At 40.7% G+C, this 17,085-nt stretch overlaps 1 protein-coding gene and 1 long non-coding RNA gene across 2 annotated transcripts; one reads left to right on the top strand and one right to left on the bottom strand.

Moving 5' to 3' along the window:
* Positions 1–403: 403 nt before the first annotated feature.
* LOC135574703 (uncharacterized) lies at positions 404–3,477 on the bottom strand. Its single transcript, XR_010465580.1, has 2 exons — positions 2,508–3,477; positions 404–2,380 (listed from the first exon to the last, which is right to left on the bottom strand). It is a non-coding gene; the product is annotated as an uncharacterized LOC135574703 (long non-coding RNA).
* A 1,190-nt stretch (positions 3,478–4,667) lies between these two features.
* On the top strand, positions 4,668–16,708 carry LOC115135356 (inhibin beta B chain-like). Its single transcript, XM_029669978.2, has 2 exons — positions 4,668–5,910; positions 13,874–16,708. Exons 1-2 carry the CDS (start codon positions 5,412–5,414, stop codon positions 14,674–14,676), a joined length of 1,302 nt encoding a protein of 433 aa, XP_029525838.1. The 5' UTR covers positions 4,668–5,411; the 3' UTR covers positions 14,677–16,708.
* Positions 16,709–17,085: the final 377 nt, after the last annotated feature.

The raw sequence follows: 17,085 nt of genomic DNA, 5'->3' as shown, positions 1-17,085 counted from the left end.
CTTAATTTTAAATCTGGATTAGTAAATATGTGATTAACGGTTTTAAACTGTGATTAATAACAATGTAATGTTGTTAGAACTACTGCAACTCCATCGTGAAAGGTTATCATGGGTTGGCTGATTTGAAATAAAATACGTTATTTGCCTATACTAGACCAAAAATGTATTTGTTAGCTAACGGTAGCTACTGTAGCTAGCTAGTTTATAAACTAAGATATCATAAAATATAATTTGTTGTCATTACTTAACTTTATTTAGGCATTTTATTATTTGTCCGCTAGCCACCTGATCATTGCACGTCAAAGAAGTTCACATTTCTCCGCTCATGAAAAAAACCTCTTGTCGGAGCTGATGGAGGAATTTAGTAACATACTTGAGGATGAAAAGACAGACAACACGACTGTCAAAAAGAAAGAAGATTTAATGAATCGACACAGATTAAAGAGATGGACCCAAATCGGATGAAGATGTGCTGGAAAAACTTCAAAGTGAAAGCCAAAAAGAATGTGGCAGAGGAGAGGCGGAGGCTAATTCAGACCGGAGGGGGGGGCCTCTGTCCAATGTAATTGATCCTCTATCCCAGAAGATGGTTTCTCAAATGATTGCCTCACCTGGTTCACCAACTACTTCTCTGATAGAGTTCAGTGTGTCAAATCGGAGGGTCTGCTGTCCGGACCTCTGGCAGTCTCTATGGGGGTGGCACAGGGTTCAATTCTTGGACCGACTCTCTTCTCTGTATACATCAATGATGTCGCTCTGCTGCTGGTGAGTCTCTGATCCACCTCTACGCAGACGACACCATTCTGTATACTTCTGGCCCTTCTTTGGACAATGTTAACAACCCTCCAGGCAAGCTTCAATGCCATTACAACTCTCCTTCCGTGGCCTCCAATTGCTCTTAAATACAAGTAAAACTAAATGCATGCTCTTCAACCGATCGCTACCTGCACCTGCCCGCCTGTCCAACATCACTACTCTGGACGGCTCTGACTTAGAATACGTGGACAACTACAAATACTTAGGTGTCTGGTTAGACTGTAAACTCTCCTTCCAGACCCATATCAAACATCTCCAATCCAAAGTTAAATCTAGAATTGGCTTCCTTTTTTGCAACAAAGCATCCTTCACTCATGCTGCCAAACATACCCTTGTAAAACTGACCATCCTACCAAGACAAAGTATTCTGCCCTTGAATTGCGTTCCCATGCAAAACTAGACAGATAGCTAACAACTAAGTCTTCAATAAAACTCCCAAGGCGTGACTTTTCTTGAATGAATATATTGCAAAACGTTTATGTTGTGAAACTGCAAAATACAGAAAAGAATATACTTTAGTGTTCAATTCACACCGACATACTGTAGCTGTACATTAAACATTTGAAGTTGCATAAATACAAAGTACGCGCTAAGGTACCATGCATCTGGCATGATGCCAAACCATATAGCTACTTGTTAACCATATGGTAATTGGCTCCTTTCATTACTCTAATAATGTATAATAATAATCTATGTAGAATAACAAAGCATATTACACTAGAAACAGTAACAAACCTACAGTATTGTATATTTTACAATTAGTTTGCATGACGCATGAGCAAAGTAATACAGCTAACGACATACATTAAAGGCATTGCAATTTGTGAGTAAATGCAACCAACATTGATATGTAAGCAACTCTATCAATAACAAGATTATCATCATTAGCTAAATGCTTGAATCGAACTTACAAACAAATATTTTTCCAAGGCTGAAGCATGACAAGAAATAACTACATTGAAAGACCTGCAACGTAGCGTTGTTTGTAGCTGCTCTATGCGTGCAAAACAAATTCTGTACTTCCTGTTTGCGCCGTCATTCTAAGTACAAGAAAGCGCCACTAGGGGGCAAATTACACCATTGAACACAATGAAAATCCAATTTAACCATCGTAATAAAATAATCTGTTACCGTCTAACAGGATGGCAGCACACAAAGCAAAGCAGTGCGACACAAACAACACGGAGTTACACATGGGATAAACAAACACAATTACAAAACAAACAAAACACAATAGAAAAATATATATACAGTTTGTTCGAATTAGGGAAGAAAGGCAATAAATAGGTCATAGTGCTGAAATAATTACAATTTAGCATTATTAACACTGGAGTGATAGATGTGCAGAAAAATCTACTGCACATTGAGGTCCTGAATTTACAAAAAGAGCTACTGCAAATTCAGAAACAGAAACTCCTGCAGAGTAACAAATGCCCACTGTGTAAAGAATGCTGATCTTTTTATTTATTTAAACAATAATTTATCAAAACAAATGCTTTCCCAAGCTATTTTGTGTCCTCCAGTCTTGTCCCCACTCTTGTGTTCTGATGCTTCCAGTTCCACCCTGTATGGTATTGAGAATAACAAAGTCTTAATAATACATTTGAATACAGATGGCTTAATTAGGAATTGTGAGTTTCGATCAAAACAATATTGCTTTTTACATGTTACCAATGTTACATTATACACACCTTTGGCTGCAAAATGGTTCTCAATCAAGGTTCTCCTCACAGCATTCTCATTTGCATTGGCAGCATTTTGCACCTGGCCATCTTCCTCATTCTCCTCAGGTAGGTCCTCCTCAGGTGACTCATCTCCTTGTCTCTTGCCAAAGTTATACAGAACCGCCACTGCAATAATGATTGTCATGTTAGTGTCCATCTTCGTGCGGAGCCCCTCCTTTAGGCAGGGGAATCTTTTTTCCACACTCCCAAAAACTCTCTATATGAGACTTCTTGCCAGGATATGAGAGGGGTTGTAATTCTCTCTCTTCAGATGTCTGGGGTTTTAAAAGGGGAGTCATAAGGTACCCACGACAGGCATATCCATTGTCACCGAGTAGGTGGCCTTCATATGCCCCCCTTTCCAGCATTGTCAAGGATTCTGCTGTCATGGGTGGACGATCTGGCGTTGTCTAGCGGAATAACATAATCTCCCGATTGACTCTAGAAAGTTACACATTTAAAAAATGAAGGACAGTCCAAGGTCATTTTACCCCTAATCTTGAGAAATGATCATACCATACACTTTTGGAAAACATAAATAGTAAACAAATTAAATAACAGTACACCAATGTCAGTTTCCATTCATACAAAGTGTTGGGTAAATTGCCACAGTAGATTTTCCATGCTTGTAAAATATATCAATCAACCTTAGTCTGTTAAAAAAGGACTAAATTGTTCCGATGACGATACCAACCAGAGGGTAAATAATTTATCTTGAAAGACCTTTGTTGCAAGCAGGACTAAAGCAACGAGGAAGAAGTGAAGCGAGAGGGTTCACTCTCACCAAAATAAGACCAATGCATTTCTGTGCGTTTAATATGCAAACTTAAACTTGTTGCCTGCCTCACTGCCTTTGGAACGACTTCCATTGTTAGGGCGGAGACATGAGTAACTCGTCATTATTGACATATCTCTGACTAACACCGACGTCATCTTTATTTAGGGAGCAGCTGAGCGGTAGCGGTGACCGACCAATAATAATTTGCAAGAGGTGGGTAAGAGTACTGAAAATGTGTAGTTAAGTGAAAGTGCAGTGACTTAGATTGTAATTTACTCAAGTAAAATTAGCCTAACTACTCAAGTAAGAGCAAAAGAAAACCACTTTACTACTAGTTACATATTTAGTTTGGTAATGTTTTACACCTTATGGTAAACTGTGACAGCAAACAAAAAGGACAACAACTTAGTGCACTTGTGCACTAGGCCTTTACTAGTCACCTATTAGCGGACCGATTTAGCTGTCTGTAGCGCGAGCAACAAAATATGTAATTTCACAAACCACAATAATAAAATGTGCACCTTACTGTAGCCTCTAGTGTTCCAATGCCTGTTGTAGTTTCATTTTAGTATCCACAACTCCCCACATGGTGGCGAGGAAGTACTAGTCTGGGTACCAGTCTTTTTAGCGAACATTCCAATCCATTCCTGTCATTTGCCAAATAATCATTTGACCAATGATTGGAGTGGCAAGGAGTGGAATGTAATAGTTGAACAGAGATGGCAATCATGCAAGGCAAGTATTGAGATGTGATAAAATAACAATGTGAATTATTATAAAACTACACCTCTGGTTCCACTAGGGTTCACATAGGCCTACAATTTAGGATAATTGTTTACACTATGTGAGTGTCTTCTATTGTGCTGTTATTGTGAATGTCATTGACCTGGTTCAGATGTGTTAGTGTGCAGTGAGTGGACAGGCAGAGGCAGGCCTATTGGCCAAGGCCTATATACACAGAAATATGCTTGGTACAAAATCTGTCTTTTATTCATAATCTCTTCTTGTAGATGCAGGCTAATATTGTGCTAACAGTGTATGAATAGCTGCCTATCTCTATCAATCCCCTTTCAAGCCAATTGCAGCAATGCTTGTTCACCATGGAGCCATTAATAATTTCGAACTGTGTATTGTGAGTTTATTGGACACCATTTTGCATTTTGGCTAATAATAATAATGACCATCCAATTCAGACCCTGGCAATAGGCATTAGGCCAAAAATTGTTTAATTAATTTTTAGTTCACCTTTATTTAACCAGGTAGGCTAGTTGAGAACAAGTTCTCATTTACATCTGCGACCTTGCCAAGATAAAGCAAATGATTCACATGGTTAAATACATGATAGATAAAAAGCATAGAATAGAATATACAAGACTTCGATTAACATAAGTACAATTTCAAGTTGTAATTGAGAGAGTACTTCAGTTATCAATACTGGCCCCTCCCTCTGCAGAAACTTTCCCGACAGAGCAATAGGCCTAATTGATTGCATCATATTTATTGTAGGCCTACATGTGCTGATTTACATTATAAAGCTATCTGACCAGATGGAGATTGAGTAAAAAGAGGGGTAACTACCTGGGATAAAGTTCACAGTTCGTGACGCGTCGCGCTGAGTAATACCTTGGCTCCATGCCATTATTCAAATAATGACGCGTCAAAGTTGCCTACGCTTATGGGCTACGTGGCATGCCACAAGTGTTTGGCAACTGGAGTTTATTATTCGGTGATATAGTGTGGTGATGACTGTGATCGATAATATACCCTCTCTTATCCTTCACAGCACTGTGCGTAATAATGTGGCCAATTTGATCACTGTGCGCTAAAGCGCATGTGCCATTGCTATCCGCCGTCTCTCTCTGCTTTTTGTGTGTGTGTGTGTGTGTGTGTGTCCTGTCAGGAGACAGTGCCTGTCATTTCCTTGATGCGCTCATTGGTGTGTTCCTATAACGTGTCACAACTTTTGGTGGATTACCCCAGTTCTGTGGAGCATCATTAGGTGTTGAAGTACCACTCACGCTCTTTCATCCTTGTCTTCGAGGTATCCACCTGCAGGAACAAGGTCCCTCTGACTGGAACAGTTCAGGAACTGAATGAATGCAAATCGATCAGCATCCAAAGCAACTCGGGGAACAACTTTTTCAAACATGCTCTCTTTAATATTATCGGATCTTAAACTTGCGCCTGCTTCTAAAATACATAGTATCCATGTGTCTAGAGAGCCCACCAACATGCTATTTTCTTCTTTCACATTTCTAATGTTTTCATTGATGACGTCTCTGCTGGTGAAGGGACTGGAGACTGCGACCACGGCAGGGACCACGTCTGGCTGCGCGTCTTGTGGCATTCCGCCGATGGAGAAGGATTCGGAGCAGAGGCTCCTGGTTGAGATCGCCAAGCAACAGATCTTGAACAAGCTGCACCTGAAAGAGAAACCGAACATCACCTCGACTGTGCCCAGCGCTGCGCTTATCACGGCTCTCCGCAAACTGCACGCGGGGCGAGTCAGACCGGACGGCACCATTGAACTTGAAATGAAGATCAATGATACAAAAGATCAGGGATATGAAATAGTGAGTTTCGCAGAAATGGGTAAGTTAAGTTATTTTGAACATTATAGTGTAGCCTACACTAGTGTCACTATTGTTTACTTTCTTATGGACTTTATTGGGCGTTTGGTTATTACCTCCATTGTGGACTACTGACTGAATCGAATGCGCTTTTGGAAAATTGGAAATAAGCCAGGTCAATTCAAATACTGAGCTCAGACATTTACATTGAAACCCTGACTTGAGATAACTGGGGAATATCAAGGTAGGCCTACTGATGTCTAATCTTAACTTGATCACTATTTTGTTGGCAATAATTTTCTAGATGCTTCAGGAAATTCAAATGAACTTAGTGATTCAAGCTGGTCTCAGAACATTTTGTATTATTCTGTACTTAAATTGAAGACCCTCAATTTAGTTTAATAAGCTACCTTTCTTACTGTATTTATTAATCAGATGGCCATCCTATCCATGCTAGATTTCAGAGATGTAAATTATACATCGGCAGGTAAGGGTGCTCTTGAGCTGCTAGATGTTCTTTAATATTCCGCCATCAGATTTGCCACCAATGCTAATTTAAGGACACATCACTGCACTCTATACTCCTCTGTAATCTCTGTATTTAATTTTTTTATGTTATTTTTACCTTTATTTAACCAGGTAGGCCAGTTGAGAACAAGTTCTCATTTACAACTGCGACCTGGCCAAGAGACAAAAACAACAACAACACAGAGTTACACGAACAAATGTACAGTCAATAACACAAATGAAAAATAGAAAGATCTATGTACAGTGTGTGCAAATGTAGAAGTGTAGGGAGGTAGGCAATAAATAGACCATAGAGGTGAAAATAATTACAATTTAGCATTAATACTGGAGTGATAGATATGCAGAAACGATGTGCAAGTAGAGATAATGGGGTGCAAGAGGGTAAGTAATAACATGGGGCTGAGGTTGTCGGGTGTGCTATTTACAGATTGTCTGTGTACAGGTACAGTGATCGGTATGCTGCTCTGACAGCTGATGCTTAAAGTTAGAGGGAGATATAAGACTCAGACATTTTTGCGATTTGTTCCAGTCGTTGGCAGCAGAGAACTGGAAGGAAAGAAAGCCAAAGGAAGTGTTGGCTTTGGGGATGACCAGTGCAATATACCTGCTGGAGGTGTGCTATGAGTGGGTGTTGCTATGGTGACCAGTGAGCTGAGATAAGATGGGGCTTTACCTAGCAAAGACTTCTAGATGACCTGGAGCCAGTGGGTTTGGCGATGGATATGTAGTTATGGCCAATGAGAGCATAGAGGTCACAGTGGTGGGTGGTATATGGTGCTTTGGTGACAAAACGGATGGCACTGTGATAGACTACATCCAGTTTGCTGAGTAGAGTGTTGGGGGCTATTTTGTAAACGACATCGCCGAAGTCAAGGATTGGTAGGATATTCAGTTTTACGAGGGTATGTTTGGCAGCATTAGTGAAGGATGCTCTGTTTCGAAATAGGAAGCGATTCTAGACTTAACTTCTGATTGGAGATGCTTAATGTGAGTCTGGAAGGAGAGTTTACAGTCTAACCAGAAACCTAGGTATTTGGAGTTGTCCACATATTCTAAGTCAGAACCGTCCAGAGTAGTGATGCTAGTCGGTCGGGCGGGTGCGGGCAGCAATTGGTTGAAAAGCATGCATTTAGTTTTACTAGCATTTTAAAGCAGTTGTAGGCCACGGAAGGAGTGTTGTGTGGCGTTGAAGCTCGCCCGGAGGTTTGTTAGCACAGTGTCCAAAGAAGGGCCAGATGTATACAGAATGGTGTCGTCTGTGTAGAGGTGGATAAGAGAATCACCATCAGCAAGAGCGACATCATTGATATATACAGAGAAAAGAGTCGGCCCGAGAATTGAGCCCTGTGGCACCCCCATAGAGACTGCCAGAGGTTTGGACAACAGGCCCTCCGATTTGACACACTGATCTCTGTCTGAGAAGAAGTTGGTTAACCTGTTGTGACGAGCAATCCCGTATCCGGGAGTGTAATTATAGCCTCAAGCTCATTACCATAACGCAACGTTAACCATTCATGAAAATCGCAAATGAAATGAAATAAATATATTGGCTCACAAGCTTAGCCTTTTGTTAACAACACTGTCATCTCAGATTTTCAAAAAATGTTTTTCAACCATAGCTGCACAAGCATTTGTGTAAGAGTATTGATAGCTAGCATAGCATTAAGTCTAGCATTCAGCAGGCAACATTTTCACAAAAACAAGAAAAGCATTCAAATAAAATCATTTACCTTTGAAGAACTTGGGATGTTTTCAATGAGGAGACTCTCAGTTAGATAGCAAATGTTCAGTTTTTCCAAAAATATTATTTGTGTAGGAGAAATCGCTCCGTTTTGTTCATCACGTTTGGCTAAGAAAACCCCCAAAAATTCAGTCATTACAACGCAAACTTTTTTCCAAATTAACTCCATAATATCGACAGAAACATGGCAAACGTTGTTTAGAATCAATCCTCAAGGTGTTTTTCACATATCTATTCGATGATAAATCACTCGTTGCAGTTTGGTTTCTCCTCTGTTCAAAATGGAAAAATGCACGCACCTGGAGATTACGCAATAGTTTCGAAGGAGGACACCGAGCGGACACCTGGTAAATGTAGTCTCTTATGGTCAATTTTCCAATGATATGCCTACAAATACGTCACAATGCTGCAAACACCTTGGGGAAACGACAGAAAGTGTAGGCTCATTCCTTGCGCATTCACAGCCATATAAGGAGACATTGGAACACAGCGCCTCCAAAATCTGGCTCACTTCCTGTATGAAATTTCATCTTGGTTTCTCCTGTAGCATTAGTTCTGTGGCACTCACAGACAATATCTTTGCAGTTTTGGAAACGTCAGAGTGTTTTCTTTCCAAAGCTGTCAATTATATGCATAGTCGAGCATCTTTTCGTGACAAAATATCTTGTTTAAAACGGGAACGTTTTTCATCCAAAAATGAAATACTGCCCCCAGAGGTTCAAGAGGTTAACCAGGCGAGACAGTCATTTGAGAAGCCAATGCTATTGAGTCTGCCGATAGGAATGCAGTGATTGGCAGAGTCGAAAGCCTTGGCCAGGTTGATGAATACGGCTGCACAGTACTGTCTTTTATCGATGGCGATGCAGTTGGTCCTGAGGTGTTGGCCAGAGTAGGGGTTGCCAGGTGGAAAGCATGGCCAGCCGGGGATAAAATGCTAATTGAAATTATCGATTATCATAGATTTATCGGTGGTGACATTGTTTCCTATCCTCAGTGCAGTGGGCAGCTGGGAGGAGGTGCTCTTATTCTCCATGGACTTTAGTGTCCCAAGACTTTTTGGAATTAGTGCTACTGGAAGCAAATTTCTGTTTGAAAAAGCTAGCCTTAGCTTTCCTAACTGACTGAGTATATTGGTTCTTGACTTCCCTGAAGAGTTGCATATTGCGGTGGCTATTCGATGCTAATGCAGAACGCCACATGATGTTTTTGTGCTGTTCAAGAGCAGTCAAGTCTGGGGTGAACCAAGGGCTATATCTGCTCTTAGTTCTACATTTTTTGAATGGGCATGCTTATTTAAGATGGATAGGAAAGCACTTTTGAAGAGCAACCAGGCATCCTCTACTGACGGGATGAGGTCAATATCCTTCCAGGATACCCGGACCAGGTTGGTTAGAAAGGCCTGCCCGCTGAAGTGTTTTAGGGAGCGTTTGACAGTGACGAGGGGTGGTCGTTTGACCGTGGACCCATTACCCACGCATGCAATGAGGCAGTGATCGTTGAGATCCTGGTTGAAGACAGCAGATGTGTATTTAGAGGGCAAGCTGGTCAGGATGATATCTAAGAGGGTGCCCATGGTTACGGATTTAGGGTTGTACCTGGTAGGTTCCTTGATAATTTGTGTGAGATTGAGGGCATCTAGCTTAGATTGTAGGATGGCTGGGGTTTTAAGCAAGTCCCAGTTTAGGTCACCTAACAGTAACCACTCTGAAGATAGATGGGGGGCGATCAATTCACATATTGTGTCCAGGGCACAGCTGGGGGCTGACGGTGGTCTATAACAAGTGGCAATGGTGAGAGACTTGTTTCTGGAAATGTGGATTTTTAAAAGAAAAAGCTCGAATTGTTTGGGCACAGACCTGGATAGTATGACAGAACTCTGCAGGCTATCTCTGCAGTAGATTCCAACTCCACCCCCTTTGGCAGTTCTATCTCCCTAATGTTATAGTTAGGGAGTAACTCTGGAGCTCTGTCAGAGTGACCATCGGTTTCTTGTTCACCTCCTTGACCAAGGTCCTTCTCCACCGATTGCTTAATTTGGCCGTGTAGCCGGCTCTAGGTGGTTCCAAACTTATTCTATTTAAGAATGGATACCACTGTGTTCTTGGAACTTCAATGCTGCAGACATTTCTTGGTACCCTTCTCCGGATCTGTGCCTCGACACAATCCTGTCGTCTCAGAGCTCTACGGACAATTCTTTCAACCTCATAGCTTGATTTTTTGCTTTTACATGCACTGTCAACTGTGGGACCTTATATAGACGGGTGTCTGCCTTTTCAAATCATGCCCAATCAATTGAATTTACCCCAGGTGGACTCCAATCAAGTTGTAGAAACATCTCAAGGATGATCAATGGAAACAGGATGCACCTGAGCTCAATTTCTACATTTCTAAAAACCTGTTTTCGCTTTGTCATTATGGGGTATTGTGTGTAGATTGAGGATTTGTATTTATTTAATACATTTTAGAATAAGGCTGTAACGTAACAAAATGAAAAAAGGCAAGTGGTCTGAATACTTTGCACTGTATATGGTAGTCGAGACATTGGAATAATTTACGATTTCAATAGCGTTAATAAAAAAATGCTCACTATATAATTTCATGTATACGTGATGGTGAATGCATACTAAAAAGATTTACACCAAGTGTGATGTTTTAATTGTTACAAGTGTTACAACAGTCAAACAATCAATACCGAAATTTCACTTTCAATCATGTTACTAATATGGAAATCAAAGACGTTTCACCATGGAATTAAATTTAAGTTAAAAGTATTTTTTATTTTTTTGCTAGCTACATGGTTGACACTGCAGCTAGCTATCTTAGTCAGCTTGGCAACCTACTGTAATAGCTAGTTAGCTATTGCCACACACGTTCGATTAATCTGTTCACTCTTTATGCCAATAACAAGTTGGCTAGTTGGCCAACAAACCGATCATATGGGGAGCTAAAAACAGGAGATTAAACTTTGTCAGATTGTGGATTAGCCAAACCTAGTTAACTAGTCCTCGAAACACAATTTCAATAGCAGAAATATATCTAATAAATACTTATCTTACTCCAGAAATCTATAATATTACAAACGCTGAAGGTAATTAAAGTGTTTCCTCTGAGTCTGGCTATGAACCCACTAACAACGATATCTTCAGGAGAGAAGTGAGCGGTGGTGGAGATAAAACTTGGTTTAACGGACAACTTTGAGAGCCAATGGATTGAGGAGTTTGGATGACAAGCTATTTTGAATACATTTCATCGGTCAAGGGGTTGTGAAACGTTCATACAGACGTAAAGGGGAACCAATAGTATTGATTAATGTGTAAAAAAAAATGGGTTAGGAGGTTATCTGACAGTGACGATATAGTAATATAAATCTATGTAACTGAAGTTATTTGGTATAAATAATGTAACAGAGTAAAAAGTAAGTTGCTTCATTCAGAAATTACTTGAGTAAAAGTACAACCTACAGAGAGTAACTAGAAAAGTACTAGTTCCTTCAATTTCAAGGGCAGTAGTGGGCTAGATTTGAAGCCGTGCCTACTCTGGCATATGTGTGCCATTGTCAGTGGCTGTACCCGCTGGACCTAAGATAAATTAATTTTATTTTTTTATTTTATTTTTATTTCACCTTTATTTAACCAGGTAGGCTAGTTGAGAACAAGTTCTCATTTGCAACTGCGACCTGGCCAAGATAAAGCATAGCAGTGTGAGCAGACAACACAGAGTTACACATGGAGTAAACAATTAAGTCAATAACACAAAAGGAAGAAAAAAAAGGGGAGTCTATATACATTGTGTGCAAAAGGCATGAGGTAGGCGAATAATTACAATTTTGCAGATTAACACTGGATTGATAAATGATCAGATGGTCATGTACAGGTAGAGATATTGGTGTGCAAAAGAGCAGAAAAGTAAATAAATAAAAACAGTATGGGGATGAGGTAGGTAAAAATGGGTGGGCTATTTGCCGATAGACTATGTACAGCTGCAGCGATCGGTTAGCTGCTCAGATAGCAGATGTTTGAAGTTGGTGAGGGAGATAAATGTCTCCAACTTCAGCGATTTTTGCAATTCGTTCCAGTCACAGGCAGCAGAGAACTGTAACGAAAGGTGGCCAAATGAGGTGTTGGCTTTAGGGATGATCAGTGAGATACACCTGCTGGAGCGCGTGCTACGGATGGGTGTTGCCATCGTGACCAGTGAACTGAGATAAGGCGGAGCTTTACCTAGCATGGACTTGTAGATGACCTGGAGCCAGTGGGTCTGGCGACGAATATGTAGCGAGGGCCACGTGACTAGAGCATACAAGTCGCAGTGGTGGGTGGTATAAGGTGCTTTAGTGACAAAACGGATGGCACTGTGATAAACTGCATCCAGTTTGCTGAGTAGAGTGTTGGAAGCAATTTTGTAGATGACATCGCCGAAGTCGAGGATCGGTAGGATAGTCAGTTTTACTAGGGTAAGTTTGGCGGCGTGAGTGAAGGAGGCTTTGTTGCGGAATAGAAAGCCGACTCTTGATTTGATTTTCGATTGGAGATGTTTGATATGAGTCTGGAAGGAGAGTTTACAGTCTAGCCAGACACCTAGGTACTTATAGATGTCCACATATTCAAGGTTGGAACCATCCAGGGTGGTGATGCTGGTCAGGCGTGCGGGTGCAGGCAGCGAACGGTTGAAAAGCATGCATTTGGTTTTACTAGCGTTTAAGAGCAGTTGGAGGCCACGGAAGGAGTGTTGTATGGCATTGAAGCTCGTTTGGAGGTTAGATAGCACAGTGTCCAAGGACGGGCCGGAAGTATATAGAATGGTGTCGTCTGCGTAGAGGTGGATCAGGGAATCGCCCGCAGCAAGAGTTGGTTATCTTGCGTATTGCTTGCCTTCAATATATAATAAAACAATTTATTTAAAAAATTAAAAATACATCTTCACCCTACAGACATTGGCAATTTATTATATTCCACATAAGAATTCACATGAGACCTGCTGTAGCCTGCACGTAGTTTACATAGGCTACTTGAACTGACACCCAGTGAACCTGCGGTCTAAATTATTGTATAGGCTCCAAACACTGCTTCCAGCTGCCCCCTGGCGGCAATTCTAAATATTAAATGTCTATTAAAATCCTCCAGGATTATTTTCCTCCTGCGATTAAATATTAAGATCCGACATCTGTACCTCGAGCTTTAGCTCATGTAATTTCTATTTGACCTCATTCCAATTGAAACTATTAATGATTTGATTTCAATTTTGAACCTGGATGACGTAACATAGTAAGGTAAATCCAGGACACTTCAATTAGTGTGATATGTTACATATTTTGAGATTGTATCTTTGCTTAAATAAATTACATGCTCTAACTTTGACTTGTGAACTTATATGAAAAATATTGGCATCACTTAGAACTACCCTGAAAGACTGGTACAGGGTTACAGCAGGGCTGTCAAACTGATTCCATGGAGGGCCTAGTTTCTGCCTGTTTTTGTTTTTTCCTTTCAGTTAAGCCCTAGACAACCAGATGTGAGGAGTTCCTTACTAATTTAGTGACCTTAATTCATCAATCAAGTACAAGGGAGGAGCGAAAACCCCAGACACTCAGCCCTCCATGGAATGAGTTTGACACGTGATTTACAGTAAATTATATATACACCTACAGGTAATACTGTTTATTGTGATAAAATGCCGAACCAATCCTCACACTCTGTATCTTCTCTCTGTGATCTAGATGAGATGGACACTACTGGTGCTCAGCCACGCCTCACCTTCCAGTTCCTGCAGGAGCAAGGCCACAGCATTCAGGTGCTCCAGTCAGCCCTGTGGCTGTACGTCCACTCCTCTGACGCCCCTAACTCGGGGCCCCGCCCCACCATCACAGCCCACATCTACCTCTCCGGGCCTGGGGGAAGCTGCTCTAACCACACCCTCCTCCTAGAGAAGATCCTGGATGTGCAGAAGAGCAACTGGTACACCTTCCCCATTACACACACCCTGCAAGCGTTCATGGACGGGGGCCAGCGGCTGCTACAGCTGGAAGTCACCTGCGCAGAGACCGGGGTAGCCGGGGAGAATGGCGTTAGCCAGAACCTGTGTGAGCTGGGTAAGACCGTGGACATGGCCCACCAGCCGTTCATGGTGGCCCAGGTGCGGCTCCGCGAGGACCCCAAACACATCCTCCAGAAGAGGTCCCTGCAGTGCGGAGATGATGTTACGGTCTGCTGCAAGAAGGACTTCTACGTTAAGTTCAAGGATATCCAGTGGCAGGACTGGATAATAGCTCCAGAAGGGTACCACATGAATTACTGTATGGGCCAGTGTCCCCAGGCCCTGGCTGGGTCTCCAGGCATCGCATCTTCCTTCCACGCTACAGTCTTCAGCCAGCTCAAAGCCAATGGCATCAATACAGCAGTGTCTTCCTGCTGTGTGCCCATCCAGCGCAGGCCTCTGTCTATGGTCTACTTCAACTCACAGCACAGCATCGTCAAGACCGACGTCCCTGACATGATCGTAGAGTCCTGCGGCTGTACGTAAAGAAATGGAAGAAAGAGAAAGACGAGACATTCAGCTAGTTATGCTTTTAGTCTGAGAAGACTAGATTGAACGTGTCACACATGCACAGACAGATGCAAACACATACATACATACATACATACTTCACGATCATGTAGTATAGAATTTAAGATATTCCGTCTTCATCAATTCGATAGAGGGTTTTTGAATGCCAATGGGGAATAATACTGAGTGCTCAAAGGGGTTTGTTCAGTCAATTGGTCATACACAGATAGCACATGACAGAAAGAGGAGAGAGATTCATGTATCGCCTTCATTCCTTTTTTAATTTACTGTAAAACTATGAGCTGTTATTATTGTATTTCCTTTTATACTTAGTTTTTTTGTATTACTGGTGAGCGTGAGGTGAGCTAAGACAGTAAGATTTATGCAGTCAGTGCCTGGACCTAAGGGAAATGGAGTAGAGCTTACTCTTTTTCTTTGTTTCTAATAAGATGTGTGTTGCATCGACAATTTTCACACGTATCCCACATACATATCCGACTGAGAATGCCCATCATAATATAGTGCCATTGTATACACTAGTATAAAAATCTTAAGTTGAAAGTTGTCTAACTCCTTCTAGTCCATTACAAGTATAGTTACATACATTGCAGAGCATTTTGGACTTCCCCACTGTTTTGTAATTTAGAAGGCAAATTGGGTGTTCTGATTCTGAATTCTAAACTGTCTTGAGAGCCATAGAGGAGCTATGTTCTCGAGACTCCTGCAATTCTGATGATTTATACAACACAAGACAGCAGTAAAAGCTTTCAAAAAATCTCACTCCTGGGAAACCACCCAGACAGGAGCAGATATCTGATGTGGATAGGTTAAAAATGGTTTCATCAGCATCTGCACTGTATTATTTGCTCAGATAGTCAGTTAGGCAACAGTCTGGCTTTGACGGCATGAACTCCAGGTTATTACTCAGCTATACAAGCAAACATTTAGCTATTGCCACAGTGTCAGGGAACGTGAAGGTCCATGAAGCACACAGGTCAACAAGCATGTGCATGTTCCAAGGCACATTGGAGTTTGCATTTTCCAAAATCTAAAGTTTAGGGCTGATGTAAATTAGATTAATCCATTCAAGCAAATGAAGTATCTGTCTATCTTTGTTTTCGTGCTATAATGTTTACACTAAATGGGTATAATGTGTGTTTATGATAAGTTTAAAGCTGAAACCTCTTTGCTGCTTTGTTACTGGTGTGCAACTTGTGTGTGGTTGGCAGTAACCGTGTATACTGTACTGTAGACTTTCCTACCCTACCCTGGACTATGGTTCAAAAGTCCCCATATTGCATTGCAGTATGATATGCTAGCATGGCCCTCAGGATCCTATAGCAAACACATCCTGGTTACCTTGCTCTTTAGAACATTAGAATAATAGAACATTATATTGTTTTTCTGCAAGCACTTCCTGTCCTAGAGCTTAATGTATGTCACATTGAGGAGCCATCATTCCATAGGGAACACGTACTGCAGTCTGGAATGTACCATGATGATAACTAATACCGTTGATTGTGAGACCAAAAAGTGAAAGTTTTTCCAAACAGAAAGCGTCATAACTTTCATGATTGGCAATGATTGCTTCATGAGCACTTTATCGGCTTACTGTATATTTATGAGATTCTGCAACGGGTTGTTCTCTACTGCCATTTCCTATTTTTGGTACTCAGTCACTGCATGTTTAGAACAATGATAATGGCCAAAATATTGTTATCAGGTTATTTTCGTAAGCCCTTGCTTTTATGTACAGTATGTGTGGCCCTTGATATAACTTCATATTGTATCTGTTGTAAACAGAATTTCTCTATACTGTAACTGGATAATGACACCAGCATTTTGATTGAATATCAATTCCAGTAGATTCTATTGTCTTTTTATATTACAAGATATTTTGAATAATTTGTATTAATAAACTTTATTTTTTTATGTGTCTATTGTACTGTATTCCATAATTCTATTGAAAATGTATTTTAAACAAAACAAATAAATATTTTTGACTTGACACTGATGACGTTTTTGATTTCTCAAGGAGTTGCACTTCCTGTTTTACCAGAAAGAAAATGCTTACAAAGAACAACACAACACTGCAACTTAAGGGGAAAAATCTTTTTATTTTTTTTTACATGTGGACTTATTTTCACTCTTCTGTCCTTAGTTTTTTTTGTGTGTGTTTTGTTACATAGAAAATTGGTTGTCATCACTTGCCTTTGACTACAATGCGTTATGAAAATGTTTAAAGCATGTTAGAAAACACAAACTCTAAATTCATATTACATCAGAATCCCATTCTGAATGATTTATCTGCTCTCAATTTTGTAAAAAAAAAAAAAAATCCACTGTCCCATAAATCAATATTTGCATATTTTTGTTATTGTTGTA

Source organism: Oncorhynchus nerka, linkage group LG2, assembly GCF_034236695.1.
Source record: "Oncorhynchus nerka isolate Pitt River linkage group LG2, Oner_Uvic_2.0, whole genome shotgun sequence".
In the NCBI taxonomy this organism is placed as follows: domain Eukaryota; kingdom Metazoa; phylum Chordata; class Actinopteri; order Salmoniformes; family Salmonidae; genus Oncorhynchus; species Oncorhynchus nerka.
Note: the sequence above shows the minus strand (reverse complement) of the source record. Positions and strands in the feature narration are given on the sequence as shown.